Source organism: Sabethes cyaneus, chromosome 3, assembly GCF_943734655.1.
Source record: "Sabethes cyaneus chromosome 3, idSabCyanKW18_F2, whole genome shotgun sequence".
Taxonomy (NCBI): domain Eukaryota; kingdom Metazoa; phylum Arthropoda; class Insecta; order Diptera; family Culicidae; genus Sabethes; species Sabethes cyaneus.
The window spans coordinates 69,501,519-69,520,179 of record NC_071355.1 but is presented as its reverse complement, the minus strand read 5'-3'; the positions used below and the strand labels follow the sequence as shown (position 1 = coordinate 69,520,179).

Below are 18,661 nucleotides of genomic sequence, written 5' to 3'. Positions count from 1 at the left end.
ATCCAAATCCGGGACGTCTTGTCAGCCTCCTAAGCAGCTCATGTCGCGCTCGGTTTAGCCCGCCAGCAAAAAAAGGAAAACCTTGGGCTTAAACGTCCTTTTTAAGACTTGACCCGTCTTTATCGACAGATTCCACAGCCGGCTGGTAAAGTACAGGACAAATATGGAGCTAGTACAACAATCCTACTGACTCTATCTAGCAGCATAACCTAGACCACTGGCTTGTTAGGCCAGCATCGTACCCCGAAACCAACTAAGGGAACGCATATTTAGTTTAGGTGGTCTTATCTTCTACTTCTTGAAATGTTCAGCCGTCGGCATTCATGTCATCGGTAAAGCAGATAAATTGACAGGATTTATTAAAAATCACGTCGATCGTCGCTCGCTTCGTCACACCTGCAAGCGAAACGTCGAATAGTAGGCAGGAAACACTATTTCCTTGTCGAAATCCCCTGCGAGATTCGAATGGGTCCGCCAAGCCACCCAAAATTCACATACAACACTGGATTCCATCCATCGTAGCCATGTTCGTCCAATATGTTCCATAGTTCTAGTCGATTTACACTATCATATGCGGCTTCAAAATCATCGAACGCGGAAGAGCACTTTCCACATTCTGATGAGTGCCACTGTGCATCTTTGCCACCAATGCAACGTTTTCCTCATCTATCACCCATTTATATTTCTGCAGATTTTAAGTTAGAGGGTTAATTACATGCAAAATTGCAAGCATCAAATAAGCTGATTTGATAAATGATAGGATGTCAACAGTTCAATATATATGAGTAGCTTACTGCGTCTACACGTCAGAACAGACGATTCCCGTGCCAAGTTATAGCTATCCCTGAGATTCAACTCTTGGATTCTCCTATAAGAATCCTGCTTCTATAAGCAAGGTATTCTGTGCGAATCCTGTGCAGAATTTCTTCACACGATTCCAATGTGAGGAATCCCAGAGACTCTGCGCGAATCTTTTTGGTTCGTCCTGGTGAAGCTGCGGAAAAACGAACTCACCGTCTAAAAACGCCAGTACGAAGAGCACGTCCAGAGGAGAGGTTCGCCAGCAACGACAAACGGAGTTTCTACAAAACGGTCAGGTGCAAGAATTTTGCCATAGGTGATAGGTGCTCTCTCTCTATCCTGTGTTTTAGACTGAGACCGTTAGCGGAGTTCTTCGTCGGCGAGTACCAAGCTGGTTTTCACGAGGGTCGCTTCACGATGGATATTTACCCTGCGTCTAGTAACTGACGAGTTCCGGGAGTACAACTTGCAAACTCATCATATTTTTATGGATTTCAAGGCGGCATACGATTCAGTCAAACGAAATGAGCTGTGACAGTTAACGCTAGGACATGGTTTTCCCATAGAACTAGTTACGTTGATTCGTGTGACGCTGGATGAGTAAAAATTATGAGTCAGAATAGTAGATGCGACCTCACGTGACGTCGACATCACCGAAATCAAAAGTAGAGCAGGGAAAGAAGCCTTTAGGTCATTTATTGATAAATTGGGACTTACCATTAACACCGCCCAAAACGAAGTACGTGGCGTGGAAATCCAAATGGTGTTGGTGCCGAAGAGGAACTGAATATATTTTGGTATGCTCGTGACATGTGACAACGATGTAAGTCTCAAAATAAAACGACTAATAATTGCAGCTGCGAATTGGCCTTTACGCAGGTAAGGGTAAGCGGGGCAAGACCGCCCGCCTAAGCAAAACCACCTGTATAAAAAAAAGTTGTAGCTCAATTTCTAATTTATCTGCTTTAAATGAACAATTGATCTATTACATATAAAAAATAAAAACATAAATATCTGTAATGATTTTCTATTTTTTATTGCGATTTGGAAACACGTCCAAAAAATAGAGTATTTTTTTCATGCGGGGTGAAACACGCCCACTAACGGGGTAAAACCGCTATAGCATATAACTTTAACAATATTCAACCGATTTGAATGAAACTGGTGGCATTGGATTCATGAATTTATCTAATTTAAACAAATTGAATCAGTTTGCTATCAAACAATACATAGTTCCCCAAGATTCGCAAGTTCGAAAGAGTGTTCGGCAACCACTCGTATTGGAAGAATATCAGTAATATAGGTGCCGACAGTCTTGAAATTGATACCGTGTATTTTCCTTAGACAACAAGATGGATCGGGTTAGGCATCCTGGAGTCAATCTTTAAGGACTAGAGAGGATCTAAAATAAAATATAACAATATGGGTATTAAAGTTCCTGCAATTGATCCGGTAGGTCATTTTTTGACATTTCAAATTGTTCTGATTGATAAAGCAGATACATATTACTTTTCCATTGCTAAGATAATTTGCTATATTTTCATAAAAAATATGTTTATTCTATGTTATTTGTCCCAAGAGGGAGGAATTATTAAAAAAAAAGCTATATCCGAGAAAACAAGAAAATGTCCATAGCGCCCGCAGGGAAAATTGGCGATTTAGATTTTGCCAAACAGTTCACCAGCTATAAACTAAGCACATTTATATTGTTTTATGTAAATCTGAGATCCTTTGGTCCAAACTATGCAATTATTTTAAAAATCTCCTTATCGCACTGGCATTATACACGACGGTCTTGCGCCGTTCGTTGTGGGCGGTTTTACCCCCAAATGACCGATTTACACATTTCACTATTTATTTCAACAAAACTGCATGAACAGTTACCTAATTTAGGTACTGTCGGATGAAGCCAGGATCAGAGAAGCGATGTGGGTTGGATTTACTGAAAGTTTTAACGTTTTGAATAAAATAAACCCTAAGTTCTGCGGGAACAAAGTTATAAAAAACGAAACGATTATAACGAAAAATCTATTTTTATTTATTTCTCCGATAGTTTATACGATATTGCTGTACAAGGTATTGTAAAATATTGCGTACGCATTCAGTAATATGACTGTCATCAACATTTAACACCAATTTGAGCAAGGCCCTGTAAAACCATGGTGGGCGGTTTTACCCCGGCGGGCGTTGTTACCCCGTTTACCCTTATTACATTTTGTAGCTGAAGTCCCGTAGCTTGCAAATTCGCATAAAACTGACGCTCTAGAGAACACTAATCCTCTCGGTGGCTTTTCACGGACATGAACCATGGACGCTAAAAGAAGCTGATCGACGAAAGCTTGGGGTTTTAGCGTAAAATTTTGCAAAATCTAAAATGGAGTGTAGCGCAGACGCATGAACCACCAGTTGTATTAAGAATGCAAATATGTTGTTATAATGAAGATAGTATAGTGTGGCAGTCTGCGCTGGGCTGGTCACGTGGCTAGAATGCTCGACGAAAGAGTAGCGAAAATTATTTTGAGCAGAGAATCAAGAAGAGGCCGTAGACTTCGGAGTAGACATCGCACTGATAGATGTGCGCTATCGAGGATGATGAACGTTCAGTTGGTGTTCGAGGGGTTTGAAGAAAGGTAGCCCAGGATTGAGTACTGGAGGACCATAATTTATTCGGCGCAGGATCGATAACGGACCGTCGCCACTGGAGTAAACTAAGTATGGAGCCGACAGTTCAATATTTATGAGTAGTCAAATGACTGCGGATGAAATATTAATTCTACTTTTAAATACTCAGAATTGAAGTTGGTAATATTTTCGGAGCTTAGACCCCAACAACTCTACTTAAATGATTTCATGAATCATGGGGCCACAGCAATTGAACATTCGTGAGTCGTTAAAAAAGTTTAATTGAAATAGAAATTTTGGTTTAAAGTTCGGGGCCCCAACAGTCCCATTTGAAGCTGAATTTTCAATCATCAAATCGGTTGATTTCATTAATCATGGGGCCCCAGCAAACGAGCATTCGCGAGTCATAGAAAAAGTTTAATTGAAATGGAAATTCTGGAAAATCTCATTTTGTGTAACGACGAAATTTTTACTGGGGCCCACCGGACATTTACTCGGTTGCCCGGTGGGCCAGTCCGACCCTGCTCAAGTGATCCAATGCGAAATGGCATTACTGCCAAGAATGGGTTGAATCCCATCTGACTGGTCAATATTTCCCCACATGCTAGAAACTGTTGCTTGGAAACGGTTCGTTATGTGGAAAGTATGCAGAACAATAACCATAACGCCTATGAACATGTGATGCATGGCAAGGTCTGATGCAATTACAAAAATATCTCGAGTGGTAGGTACTGAGAGATAAGACATGTACTTGTTGACCTACGCACTGATATTCGCGTCCGAGGCGTTTGTCAGTTCATTTTTACTCAAAACAGCAAAATTATGATTTCCAATATTCGTCGTATGGAAACATCATTTGAGAAAATATGGCACATAAATCAAGGCAATCGTAACAGCGTCACTAAAAATTCGCACAATTGCAAATTTCCTACTTTATTATGCTAAAAATTTTATTTTTTGATGATCAGGTCTAGTACGCAATCAAAATCAGCGTGGAACGTGCGAATAGGTCTATGTTATTATTAGCTTTTGCTTTACGCGATACGGAAGCAATACCACTTTTGTTCGGACGAGCAAAACAAACAAACAAATGTGGAAGCAATGTTTGTTTGTGGATTGTTATTCTACTTTTTGCATATCGCTATCGTTGGAAGACTGAAATCGAGCACGCCTCCAGACCCGGATGAAATTTCATCTTCAGTGCATGAGCATGTTCGAGCAGACTGAAAAAATGTGCTACAGAACTTACCACTTTTCATTTCATGACATACAATTAGCACTCTGCAGTCGTATTGTGATTTTGTAACGCCCGTTTGCAAGGCCAATACCTTGACAGTTTGTTTACGATAGATCCAGTTACTTATCGCTTTTTGTGGGAAGATTCCCTCCTTATTACATTGAATAACTAATAATTAATCTAATTAATTTTCAATAATAATGTTTATGTCGGCCAGCCCAACTAAAACATTTGTACCATACAATGTTGATAATTATTAATTAACTTAAAAAATCCAGCGTAACATTGTAATATTGGTATGATAAAATTCTTTATGTCCGATGCTCATCTTTCTGAAATCGGTGCGGTAGACGATTTTCGCTTGCTTCCACAGTGTTGAGAATACACTAGCGGCTACGAAAGTCAACGATCAAACAATCATCGCCATTCATCGATTGCCCGCTTCTCACAACTTTCAGTTTCAAGCTGAGTAAACAGTGAAAATGATACGAACGATACATCAGCAGCAACGAATGTTCAATTAAAGTGGCAGTAAAACGCAACGGGCGGGTTTGATCACGCGAAGTTCGAGAGAATTTCTTCTTCCGCTCGCTATGGTTTTCTGAGCATTACCAAAGGGAGAAGTAGGTGAACTCGAACAAATGAGACCGAATTCTCTGTGAAACAGTTGTTCTACTTATATGTCTCGGATAGATACGTAAATGTAAAAAAAGTTAGGATTTGAATTTAAAAACAATCAGGTTGGGAATAACTTGGTAACATAGTTGATTAAATTTCGATATTCTCAACGTTGTGGAATGAGCCACAACACGGCATGGATTTCGATCCACAAAATAATTTTCAAAGTTTAATTAAAATTCATCCCAATATCATAAGATACGTAGGGAAAGAGCTAAGAAGATCACAATTTTCCTAATAAGTAGAGACTGAACAATGAAAGTCTCAATCAGTAGACCATAAAACTAAAATATTTTTATTACGAATTCGATTGTTAACCGTTATCAATCTTGTGAACTATTCAAAAATCAAATCACTCTAAAAAATAAGTAAAAAAGTGAAACTCAATTGATTTTGTTTTCGGCATGCTTTTCGAACCACTACGCCACCGCAGAGCCGGCTCGCGGTCAACTGTGCTACGCTGGTAATTTAATTCTGGTTGTACAAACAACGTCTATGAGTGCGTCTCGAAAGCACCAAATAAATTAACTTTTACGTCAACTGGGCCAGCTATTGGTACGAGTCTAGTTTCTTTTTGGGCGTTGTGTTAGGCATGCTCAGTTCCATTTGAGCCGAATATGCATATCACAGCAAATAGCCGGTCTAATGCACTGCACAACATGACCAATCGATTGCCTTTAGCCGGTTTGGACAATTTCGTTGATCTTTGAGCACCTATGTCGAATTTGGTTACGAAATACCCGAAAGTCATTTTTTCTTTCAGTTTGATTAGGCATTAGCCTGCACGTTGCCCTACGGGCTATATATTGGTTTATAACGAAGGCCTATAATGATCGCAATTTACTAATGATTATGTAGAATATTATACTTTAAAAGTAGCAACATATCTTTATCATGAATAGTGCCATGTAAAATAAAAGATTTTGGAGAAAAAAAACCTCAATATCATGTTGCTGCTACTGGTGTGTCCGTTTAGTAGTTGATCTTGTACTCTCAAAACTCCTCATTTTTCGCTTTAATTTGTACAATTTACGACACGTTGTTCCCCATTTTGCGTGTTTTTGCTGATCGAATGGTCCGCAGATTCAGTCACTCGTCACTCGTGATTTATTCAACTACTTTTCTTGAATATCGTGCAAGAAGATTTTAAGAGCATCCGGTTACCCAATTTTTCTGAAAAATTCTGAATTCTGCAAAAAAAATTTCTGAATTCTGCTTTGAACACGTACATCTACCTAATCACAAGTTCCTCTTTTTTGAGAATTCGAGGATCCTCTCCTCGCAGGCTGATCTTCTCACGCATTCAGAACTTCCAGGCGAAGTTACATGATTCTAGACAACTGTTCGCTGCAGCTCTACCAGTGCCAGTTGCCAAACCGATATGCAATAACTTCGGTATCATGTTAGCCCCTGACCTTCTCGCCGCAGTCAAACTATTCCTGCTTGCAAAGAAAAGTTCCGGTTCTGGGTGGCGGAACGGGGATTAAAAAACTGAGTCCAGGCAAGTGTGACAGCTCCTTCAGCAGTTTCTCGTCGTCCCCGATTTGAGCTCTGTGATTGACCTATTCAAACAGTAGTCTGTCCATCCGCTGCTGGTATAATACCAGAATGTGCGTGAACTCAGCACCAGGGACGTAAACTGTACTGGTTGGTGACAAACATTTGAAGACATTTACAATTCTTTCTTGCTACCAGTCTTGCGACATGTTACTGGTACACAAGCACCGAAAAGAAATGCAAGAACAACGAAAACATCGCTTGGTCTACGTGTCATACACTGTTCGATATCGGGGAGAGAATGTCACCAGTCTTGGAGACACTTTTTTGTATTCTCTTTTACTGTTGCGCACGTAAACCAAACATACAGCTTTCCCCAAAACAAGAGGGTTTTAAATAAGAAGGTCTCCAATACACCTTATTCTCTATCACTGCTCCATACTATTTCAACTACAACTGTAAGCAAAACGCGACAAATGCATGTCATTTCTACACGACATTTTGTATGAATGGTCGGCTGACATACGAAAATGTTTGCTTATTATCATGTACGTATTCGGGCTAGTCTCGACACGTGTAAGAGATAGGCACTGTCGATACAGAAACAGTACAGAGCGATGGTATTGGTTAGAGTCTGACATGGCAGTGCATTCTGGTAAATATAAAGAAAAAATGTAACCATTTCGGTCCCTGTTCAGCACCAAAATCGGTGGTTTTTTTCCTGTTGTGGTAGATTCGGATTCCGCCATAATCGTCAAAACGGAAGCCTAGCTTGAGGAAAAAGTTAACTCGCTATATAGTTGTTTAGATCTTTTTCGTCTTCAGATACATTTGTAATCGGCAGAACAGCCGAAAATTTTGCATTGGAGATCTGTTGATTGCTGTATCTGACAAATTAAGTTGCTTCATTGGCCATATGGGTCGAAGCCATTGATGCTAATCTTTCTTCTGACTTTCAAGTATCTCGTACTTCTAATCTTAAAATCAATAGCTAGGTATGCACTTTGACAATATGATTTGCTCGGTTTTCGAGGCTAGATACCAATCATCCCGCTCTCAACCTTAGACTCAATTTACAGGTTCCTGAAAAACACGCTGTTGATCACTACAGTTTAGATTTTCGCAAAATGGATTGTCCAGAAATTGCTCAGGTTTGGCAATCCATGCTTTCTTTCCACAGCATGCTACAGCAGTTGTGCAATGTATTCGCTTTATGAAAGGTTTAACGATGATGTTCCCACAAAAAAGAGCTTGGAAAAACCATCTGACCAAATCCACGACAGAGAATTTGGCCAAGTATCGCCGAGTGCGGAATGAGTGAATCACGATCCTGAGGAGGAAAAAGCACCAGAAGGAGGACAGAAATAGTAACTGGAACAACTATTAAGAGCTAATGACACGCGCAAGTTTTACGCAAAGGTGATCCAAACTCGTACGGGCTACACACCTAAACCTGACATGTATAGGAACCAGGAAGGGGATCTAATCACAAATGAGCGCGAGGTGGTCGACAGGTGGAAGCAGTTCTTCGATGAACATCTCAATGGCGATATAACAGAAGGAGACGCTACGTAAGTTAACCTAGGAGTGCTTATAAACGACAACAGCGTGCTGTAATTTCCGCGGCTTTACGCTGGTCAATGCCGCCTACGAGGTGCTCTCCCAGATTTTGTTGCTTCCCCGTCTATCCCTAACAGCAAGCGAATTCATAGCGCAGTATCAGGCGAACTTTATGAGGCCCGTGCTGATCGAATTTTTACTCTCCGACAAATCCTCCAGAAATGTCGGGAGTACAATTTTCCCATGCATCATATTTTCGTTGGTTTCAGAGCAGCATACGATACAGCTGAACGCAAACAGCTATGGCAGATAATGCACGAGTACGGTTTTCCAGACAAATTGACGTGGCTGATCAAAAAAAGCAAAGGCATGGGTTTATACCGTCTTTAGACATTACGCTTCTTTATCGACAGACTTCGCAGCCGGCTGTTAGAGTACAGGAAAATTACGGGGCCAGTGCAACGATCCTACTGACTCTAACTAGCAAGCACCGCCTAGCCGAGATTCGAACATACGACGACTGGCTTGTTAGACCAGCATCGTACCTCAAAGCTATCCTGGAACGAGTGATGTGCTACGCAGGCTTTACTCTCGGTTTTTTGCTCAATAGATGCTCATTTGACTGCAGCGCCTCAACGAACCAGAACTCGAAAAAGTAGAGTAAAGGGCAATTGTAGAGCTAATTATTATCTACATTATTGTCAAAGAAAGTATCGTTTTATCTTTTGTATTTTGGGCGCTATGCGATTGCTACTCCGTTGGTAGCCAAATAAGCGCTCTTTTTGCTACCAACGGGGTAGCAGCCCCATAGCGCCGTAAATACAAAAGATAGAACTATACTTTTTTCAACAATAATGTAGATAATAATTAACTCTACAATTGCCGTTTACACTACTTTTTCGAATTCTGTTTCGTTGGGGCGCTGCGGGCAAATGAGCATCTACTGAGTAAAAAACTGAAAATGAAGCCTGGTGCTACGTGCGCGTTTCGGAGTACCTCTCGAGCCCTTTCGAATCGCGCAGAGAGTTGCGGCAAGGGGTTGAACTCTTCTGTATGTTATTCGCCATCGCTATTGAAAGTGTGATCCGGCAAGCGGGCGACGAAACCAGAGGAACGATATTCAGCAAGAGTAGCCAACTCCTAGCATTCGCAGACGACCTCGACATCATTACTAGAACCCCTAGGACGGCGGAGGCAATCTAAGCCAGACTAAAAACGGAGGATAGGTTACAAATCACTACGTCGAAAACTAAATATATGGTAGGAAAGAGGTTCTAGAGAAGACAACGCTTGCCTCCCGCGCACAGTGGCTATAGACGGCGATGAACTGGAAGTGGTTGATGAGTTCGTATATTTGGGACCTCTAGTAACCGCCGACAATAATACGGGTAAGGCGATTCAACGACGCATTCAAGCTGGAAATCGAGCCTACTTTTTTCTGCGCAAGACGCTTCGATCAAGAAGCATTCGCCGCCGTACAAAGCTGACGATGTACAAAACGCCAATCAGACCAGTAGTCCTCTACGAACTAGACAGCAACTTTGGTGACGGAAGAAATACGTGCACTTGTCGTATTTGAATAAAAGGTGTAGCAGACTATTTTTGGCGGAGTACAAATGGGTAGCGGACATTGGCTTAGGCGTATGAGCGACGAGTTGCAGGCACTACTTGGACAAATGGGCCGGCCACGTCGGAAGAATGCCGGACGATTATGCTGTGAAACCCGTTTTCTTCAAGAACTCCACCGACACCAGGAATAGAGGGGTCCAACGTGCCAGATGCCTCGACCAGGTTGAAGCCGACATGCGTGTGTCGAGACGCGCAACGAATTGGCGACGATTAGCCCAGAACCGAGTACAATGGAGAGGAATTCTTGATACGGCAAGAGCCACTCCGGCTCTCGGTTGGTGAAGTAAGTGAGATGTTCCCACATGCCGATCGGTTCGCAAAATCTCTTGGGGAAATGCACATCTCCATCGTTTTAAACATACTGGATCCATTGTTTTGCGCGCACCAACGATCTCGCTACCAAGCCATCAAGCAACGCTACAACTATGCTTGTCGCGATTCAAAAGTTTTTTAATTGTTTTTCTACATCCGTGGAATTTGTCATCACTGGTGATAGATGCTTTTCTGACGACGTATTAAAATAGAACGTTTTACGGGTAACTGAGAAGGTCGTTTCGAAAAGTTTTACATGAACTCCCAAATGAATTTTAACTCTGCGACTAATACGGAAAGCTTATGAAATATGCACGCTTCAAGAAGGTCATCTCAGCTGTTAAAGCGACTGATGGACAATTGGTGAAGTTTTCCAGTGCTGCTGAATCAACGCCAATAATCCCACGAGTCGCTGTTCGTGAACCACCGAAAAAACGTCGCACAAAGAAGACTTGAAAACAAATTTACATGCCATACGGACCGCTCCATCGCCAGAGGTACTATTCTGGCCTGACTCAACTACATTCTAGTGTGACAACGGCGGCTTTTTCTGAATTGTTTAAATACAATCTGGATTGTGAGGATCCCGAAGTAATTTCTTTATTGAAAAAGGATGACGCGATGAATTTTATCTCATTCAAAGTAGTAATCGATTAAAAAATTTAACACGTAGTACTTGCCACATGTACCTGGCCACTATAGTATTTTGGGAGTTTGAAGGCACTGGCACAAAAAAATAGTGGTTCGTAGTTATGGTTTCTGCGATGACGATCCACAGTATACTTTTACTGCAACCCGAACAATGGAGTTTTCGCAACTACAACTGTAGAAGATATTTGACCCATACGCTTCTACTACCAAAACGTGCGAGGATTACGGATAAAGACAGTTTTATTCTCTTTGACTGTAAGTGAAAGCCATTGTGATGTCATTGTGCTAACGGAGAAATACCATGGACAGCCGTTTCCAATTTGGTGAATACATCATTATCAAATGCTTGCTCTCCAAAGCTCTAAACCTCTTTTATACTGTTGGTCCAAATGGCGTTACAGTGTATGTTTTGCAGCTGTGCTCCGAAGCTCCACTAACAAAATTATTCAATAGGTCACTGCAAGAGAACAAATCTAACTGTGAAAATATTGTTCCCTGTTCACGACAAAAAGGTAATAGTAAGAGAGATGTTTAAAATTATAAAGCGATTATCTTGTGTTGCTGCTCCAATGTTTTTGTGATCATCATTAACCCTCCCTATCCCTAGGGAATTTGGGTGATTTACAGTTTTTGGTAATGTGAAAAAGTTATTAATAAGCAATTTGTAAAGCAAACTATACAGCTTATACAGCAATGTTTCTGCAATGTTTCAGCTGATTTTAGTATCGAAAGTCATGGATCACCTGTGCTACCAAGGGACAGAGAGGGTGAATGAGGCACTTTTCAACTCCTGTAAAAATTACATCTCAAACGCTCAACATGGAATCCATCTAAAGCAATCAGCGACGATAAATTTGACCGAATATTTGTTATTCTGGTGGACAAATATAACCTAAAGGCAGCTTTCGGTCGATAGGGTGGCGGAATTCTGCTCAGCAAGCTAGTAAGACTCGTAGTCTATACACCCTTGGTCTATTGGTTCAGATCCTCTATGAAAACCCGATCGTTTTGCGTCAGCATTGGAGTTTCTCGTTCTGAAATGGTAACAAATGTTTTCCCCCAGGGGAGTTTCTTTGGTCCCATTTTGTTTTCGCTATTTATGTGCCGATTGTTCTACGCCCACGACGTTAAAAAATATATGATCATTAACGGTACCAGCAATTGTGACGACAGTATCGATGCGGGAGCTGTATTGCTCTTTAGTCCGTTAAATTCTTAAATTCGGTGCTGTTGTGCAATTTTCGTACCAACTATATTTAAAAGGGTACAAAAAACCATCCATCGCTGTGATAATTATTAGGAAACGAATAAGTCTCTGTCTTAATGGAGGAGCATCCGAGCAAACTTTCTACCTCGATTTTTCAGAACGTTTCTTTGGCTCGTTTTATTACATTTGTTTTTCAGTGCAAGATTCATTTTTCATTATTGATATTTAGGTCACTGCCTTATTTTTGTGTCCAACGAAATGATATATCATTTCTGTAAAAAAGCCGAAAGTAGGTCTCCTATCATGATTAAATCGCCTTATTGTCATACGAATGGTTCAGTAGAGATAAAATAAAGTATTCCAGAGAACGACATGATATCGAGATAACAAAAACCGATAATAGGCCGCAGTTTGCATTGCAAGATGGAATACATTGGTCAATCTGTACCAAGAGATGGGCATGCCTAAATAGCAGCAAATTGTGTCGCAATTTGCATCTGCGGACTCTTCACTTAAGATTGCTGTTGCTATTAGCATAAAGAATCAGATGATTGAAAATCAGAATTCCAAGTCTGTACGAGCCGAGCGTTTGTTCATTCGCATTTGAAAGGCGAAGCATACGAACTGGGTATGACACACTAGATAGATTAAATAGATAGATATTTCCACAAGAAATTACGAATAAACGTTCTATCATACTAGTACGAAACAAGTGTGTAAGAAACGTAAGTGATGATATACGTGCATTTAGTCATTTATGCGGACTGTAGCGAGTATGCGATAATCACCTACGTTTACTACTTCCATGGCGGTAAATTTAATGACACCACTTTTTAAGATGGATCATATAACATATGATATTTTTAGATACTATTGTACTGAGTCAACTTCTACTGGTCAAGGCCATTACAATAAACTCAATTGGAATTTTTTTTAGCTAAATCTGTGGTGGCAAACTCAAAGTTTGCATGAAGAAATATTACCGCAGACTATGAGAAAAAATGCATATCGAACTTTTTCATGTCTGGGCATTTTTCTTCCTACAACCTTCATACTAGCCACTCCTCCTACAGTTTATTCTTTCCTAATATAATCCATTGATTATCCATTTCCAGATTGTCAAGCTGACGAAGCAAACCGAACTGACCGAGCGGCAAATCGAACGATGGTGGCGCCGGCGACGAGCCCAGGACAAACCGACGACGTTGGTTAAGTTTTGCGAAAATTCGTGGCGATGCATGTACTACACGTACAGTTTTATCTTCGGTTGCATCGTTATGTGGGACAAATCCTGGCTGTGGGACATCAAAAACTGCTGGCATGGCTATCCACACCAGTCGGTGACCGACGATATCTGGTGGTACTACATGATCTCGATGGCGTTCTACTGGTCCCTGACTGCGTCGCAATTCATCGATGTCAAGCGGAAGGATTTCTGGCAAATGTTTGCACACCACATGATCACCATACTGCTGATGGCACTGAGCTGGGTGTGCAATTTGCACCGAGTCGGTTCGTTAGTTCTGCTGGTGCATGACTGCGCTGACATATTCCTGGAGGTGCGGAAAAGAAGATAAGTTTGCACAATAACAGCAGTTCTAAACTAGCTCTCTTTTGTTTTAGGCCGCCAAAATCACCAAATATGCCCAGTACCAAAAGCTTTGCGATGGGATTTTTGCTGTTTTCACCCTGGTTTGGATCGTTACCCGATTGATGTTGTATCCGCGAATCATCTACAGCTCGTCGATTGAGGCTCCGCGGATACTACCGATGTTCCCGGCATACTACATTTTCAACACACTGCTGATATTGCTACTCTTTTTACATATTGGCTGGACCTATCTGATCATGCAGATCGTCATCAAGGCAATCAAATGTGGACAGGTAAGTGACACGCACGTTAGAACGTCTAATTAAATTCCCGTCGTGAGGTGTGGCAGAGAGCCGGGGTGGATTTTGCCATATCAAGAATTCCTTTCCACTGTACTCGGTCCTGAGCTACTCGTCGCCAATTCATTTAGCGTCTCGAAAACTCGCCAGTCTGCTTCAACCTGGTCGAACCATCTAGCACGTTAGGACCCTCTGTTCCTGGTGCCGGAGCTCTTGGAAAAAACGGATTTCACTGCACAGTCGCCCGGAATCCTTGCGACGTGGTCGGCCCACCGTAGTCTCCCAATTTCGCCAGGCATTCGATAACTTTGTGCGGTGGCGTATGCTCTTTGATCGAAGCATCTTGCGGAGGGAAAAGTACGGTCGACTTCCAGATTGAATGCGTCGTTCAATCTCCTTACTCGTATTACTGTTGGTCATGACCAGGGATCAGAAATATACGAACTCATCAACCATTTCCAGTTCATCGCCGTCAATAGTCACTGTTCGTGGGAGACAAACGTAGTTTTCTTTGGAGCCTCTTCCTACCATATATTTGGGTTTTCGACGCATCGATTTGTAACTCAATCCTCCTAGCCTCCATTTTTAGTATGGCGTAGATTGCGTCTGCCATCCCAGCGTTTCTAGTAATGATGTCAAAATCGTCTGCGAAGGCTAGAAGTTGGCTACTCTTGCTGAAGATCGTTCCTCTGGTTTCTATGCTCACACATGTTGAATAACATACAGGGCAGTCCATCCCCTTGCCGCAACCCTCTGCGCGATTCAAGAGTATCCCCGAAACACTCACGTAGCACGTTACTTGCTCCAGGCTAGCTTTAATAAGCGCGCTAGTTTGTCCAGAAAACCAAAGTCGTGCATTATCTGTCATAGCTGTTCGAGTTCAACTGTATCGTATGCTGCCCTGAAATCCACGAAAATGTGATGCGTTGGCGCATTCTGACATTACTGGTAGATTTGTCGGAGAGTAAAAATTTGATCCGTTGCAGCACGGCCCCTATAAAACCGGCCTGATACTGCCCTACGAATTCTTTTGTTATTGAGGATAGACGACGTAAAACAAAATCTGGGAGAGCACCTTGTAGGCGGCATTGACGCTGGTCCACTGGAATACCGCGGTAATTAGGACAATTTAGTCGAACAGACCACACCTTCCATCCACTCCTCCGGTAGTTTCTCCTCCTCTCAAATCCTTTAAATTATCCAGTGAGTAGTTCTTGGCCATTTTTGTAGAGTTCTGTCGGGAGTCGGTCCTTTCCGGCGCCTCTATTATGCTTACACTGGCCGATTTCTCGCCGGATCTCTTCGAGTCGGGAACCAGCACTTCTAGGTTAACTATCGTTGCGTCTCCTTCTGCTGTATCGCCATTGAGATGCTCATCGAAGAACTGCTTTTTTCCGATCCTGGTCAACTCATTCGGCGAGACTTGGCCAAATTCTTCCCCGTGTATAAACTTAGATAATTTTTCCAAGCTCGTCAACGCGCAAGCAGTATATTTCGCATGTTGTCAAAGTCTCGAGGGCTTTAAGCTTTATCTTCAGGATTGCGATAAATTTCTCTGATGTATACTGCCTCAAATTCAAGTTCCTCAAATTGGTCGCTGGTGTGGCTAGTTCTGAAATACAGTTTGTCCGTCTGGAATCCTAACTAAAAAAAGAGCGCTAGGAGAATCGAGTCAGTTTAACGTTGATATCTCCAATTCGCTTTACGCAAGTTGCCATGGGTTTCTCCATCAGACTCCCAAATCAGATTTGTATTGAAGCTCTGATCAAGTATAATCCACCACAACTCATTTTGCTTAACTGAATCGTGCACCGCCTTAAAGTCTATGAACAGATGTTTGATCTACAAGTTGACCGCCATTCAGTCTGACCGTGGCTTAACAGCCGAAGAATAGTTCTTTGGTGAATTGGGATTGTAATAGAAAACGTAATGTGGCTTAACAGTTTTTGACATGGGATTTTGTGAGCTCCGCGTCATTGATCGGATTTCCGTCTCCGAAACCAACTCAAAACTTACTAAATACAACTTACTCCCCTTTACAGATGGATGGCGATGTGCGTTCCAGCTCGAGCGATGAACTGTCGGACAGTTCCGAGAATGCCCGACCAGTCGTTGCAAATGGCACTCCAAAGAAACAATCGCACCGGCCATCACCTAGCAAATCGTCGAACAACGGCGCTGACGCCGTTGGAAGCACCGGTTCGAACCCGTCGTCACCTAAGAAGAAAAGCAAGTAGGTAGATGTCGGCCGTTGCGTTTTGCGAGCTTCGTGGCACCTACCATTGCTATCTACTACAACCAATGTTGCTATGCTAGTAACGATATAAACGCGTGCGTTAGAGAATGGTGCGTATAATATATTTAAATAAATTGTTAACCTGACCTATTTAAGTGAATGGAGACTACATGTGCAACTAGCAGACAAAGAATGATATAACTAAAAAAATGAAAGCGAACATCTAAATTACTGAACATATTTAAGAATCAACTTTTGCTATCGATATATTTATTGAGAACTAATAGAACAAAGAGGTAAAGAGAACGTCGTCAACGAAAGAGTCAAATATCTATAGGCGACGGTCATGAAGAGTCAGATCAGAGTGGTGATCTGTTTAGTTAGATAAACCACAGACTCTGTAAACCGCGTGTTAGATCATAAATATGTTAATCTTCGCTTTTGTTTCAACATTCCCGGTCACATTCAGTAACACTGGTCATCAAACGTTCTATGGATAGGACCAATTTAGAAAGGATCAAAAATTGAGCATACTCAATGCCAAAAAAGTTACTACTTACCAGGTTTTATTCTTTCTAATGTAATCCTGCTCGTTCTTTAGGTTGTTGTCCAGTGTATTTTTTTACGAAAAACCAAAAAACAATAGAAATACTCGTACGACAAAACGAATTTCATACTATGAAGCATGTTCATTAAATTGTAGAGTGGAAATTAAAGTAGGAAGATGTCGTTTTTACTATGCTTTGAGCGAGCTAGTTTCGAACAATCAATGCGATTCTGTGTGTATTGAAGAGAATGATAAGGGTTTGCAATATTTCCGTAGAAATACACTCCATTTCATTACGCCCTCTCCCCCGCCGGGGTAAGTTATCTGTTTACCAATTGCTCATACATCATAATACACAGTTGCCTTTCATTAGCCGCCGGATAGAAAAATCTTTGTTGTTTGAACTACTGTTATTAGTTTGCCTCCGCAGTGACTAACGTGACACTCTTTTCCATCTTCCAAAGAGAGAGAAAGAAAGGATTGAGCGTATGCTATCACCTAGAATAGATGATCTAAACCAGAAACTGGATACAGTAAAATTAAATCTAGGTTAAAAGAAATAAATAGTACTATTGTTTCCAATTTACCATCCTAGTTATAAGGCAGAGCTTTTGTTGAACGCGTGTAGAAGCTATGAAATGACAATGTATATGTGTGTGCGTAATATAATGCTAATATGGTGCATTGAAGATTTGCATTTTTGTCCATCACACGAGAACTAGCCGACAAATCAAATTATTTTCCGTTCGCTAGTTTTGCTATGCTGCTTAATTCTATCGTTTCATAGCTACTTCTCTACGTTCATCGCTTAGATTCGTGGAAATTCTTGGTAATTATTTACTATCGTACTTTTTGAAGTTACTTTGATATCCATAAAAAAAAACAAGGAAAGATTTCGAAAGGAAATATGATCAAAATGAAGCACACAATAAAGTGTAAAACAAACAAATGACATCCTACCGGTATTTGTAACTGCTGATGACGGCCTCAATGCTGCTTGTCACTGCTGACGATGACAAACTCCTGCTGCAAACAGACTGTTTTAAACTTAAGATCATCACCGGTTACCACATAGCTCCTGTGCCCTTTTAAAATCATAAGAAAGCAACTTTTTATTTTTATTTTGATCTGGTTTTAATCATTCATTCATCACGCAAAAAAGCAATTTAGAAGAAGACATAGCTTAACCTACATCTAACGTTACAGCTTGCAGTCTACTGAGCAAGTGGCCAATTGTCGCTCACAACAACTAACTAGTTGACAACGATGACTTGAAATTTTGGTGTGGAGATAAACATCATTATTCTGATTTCGACGGATCTTAATTTCGATCGAACCCGTTTCGATCGAGTTGTTTGCCCATTTGATTTTGCTGGCGAAATGAAGCATACCATCGTTGTATATGCGACCGTTTTACTATGTTCAGTATTGAGTTATGTAGTCTTCCGTTGACCCCTATTCCATTCGCGTTGCACCATTTCGTATTCATTTGGTGTTGATCTCCATTTGAAGCGCTCAATAGTCTGTCTACGACGTAACCACACGGCCGTACAAGTAGAGGTCGTCTGCATATAACAATTTCGGGTATTTGAATTTTTCACGTAGATTGTTGAAAAACAGAAAGAACAGTAAAGACCCTAAGACACTGCCTTGAGGAACAGCAAACTGGATCTGGAACACAGTAAAGCACGCCCGCCAACTTCACTGAAGAGCTGCGTTCCGTAAGATAGGTCAGAATCCACTGTGTCAGCCATTTTGGCAGCCCCATTCTTCTGAATTTTTCAACCGCTAGAA

At 41.3% G+C, this 18,661-nt stretch overlaps 1 protein-coding gene across 1 annotated transcript in view; it reads left to right on the top strand.

The window, feature by feature from the left end:
- The window catches only part of LOC128739194 (ceramide synthase 6), a 36,614-nt gene extending 18,802 nt beyond the window's left edge, over positions 1-17,812 (top strand). The window contains exons 3-5 of the mRNA XM_053834630.1: positions 13,310-13,753; positions 13,818-14,078; positions 16,127-17,812. Of these exons, the coding sequence (XP_053690605.1) occupies positions 13,310-13,753; positions 13,818-14,078; positions 16,127-16,321 (900 nt within the window). The 3' untranslated portion in view covers positions 16,322-17,812. The remainder of the gene's footprint in view (positions 1-13,309; positions 13,754-13,817; positions 14,079-16,126) is intronic.
- The last annotated feature ends 849 nt before the right edge of the window (positions 17,813-18,661 follow it).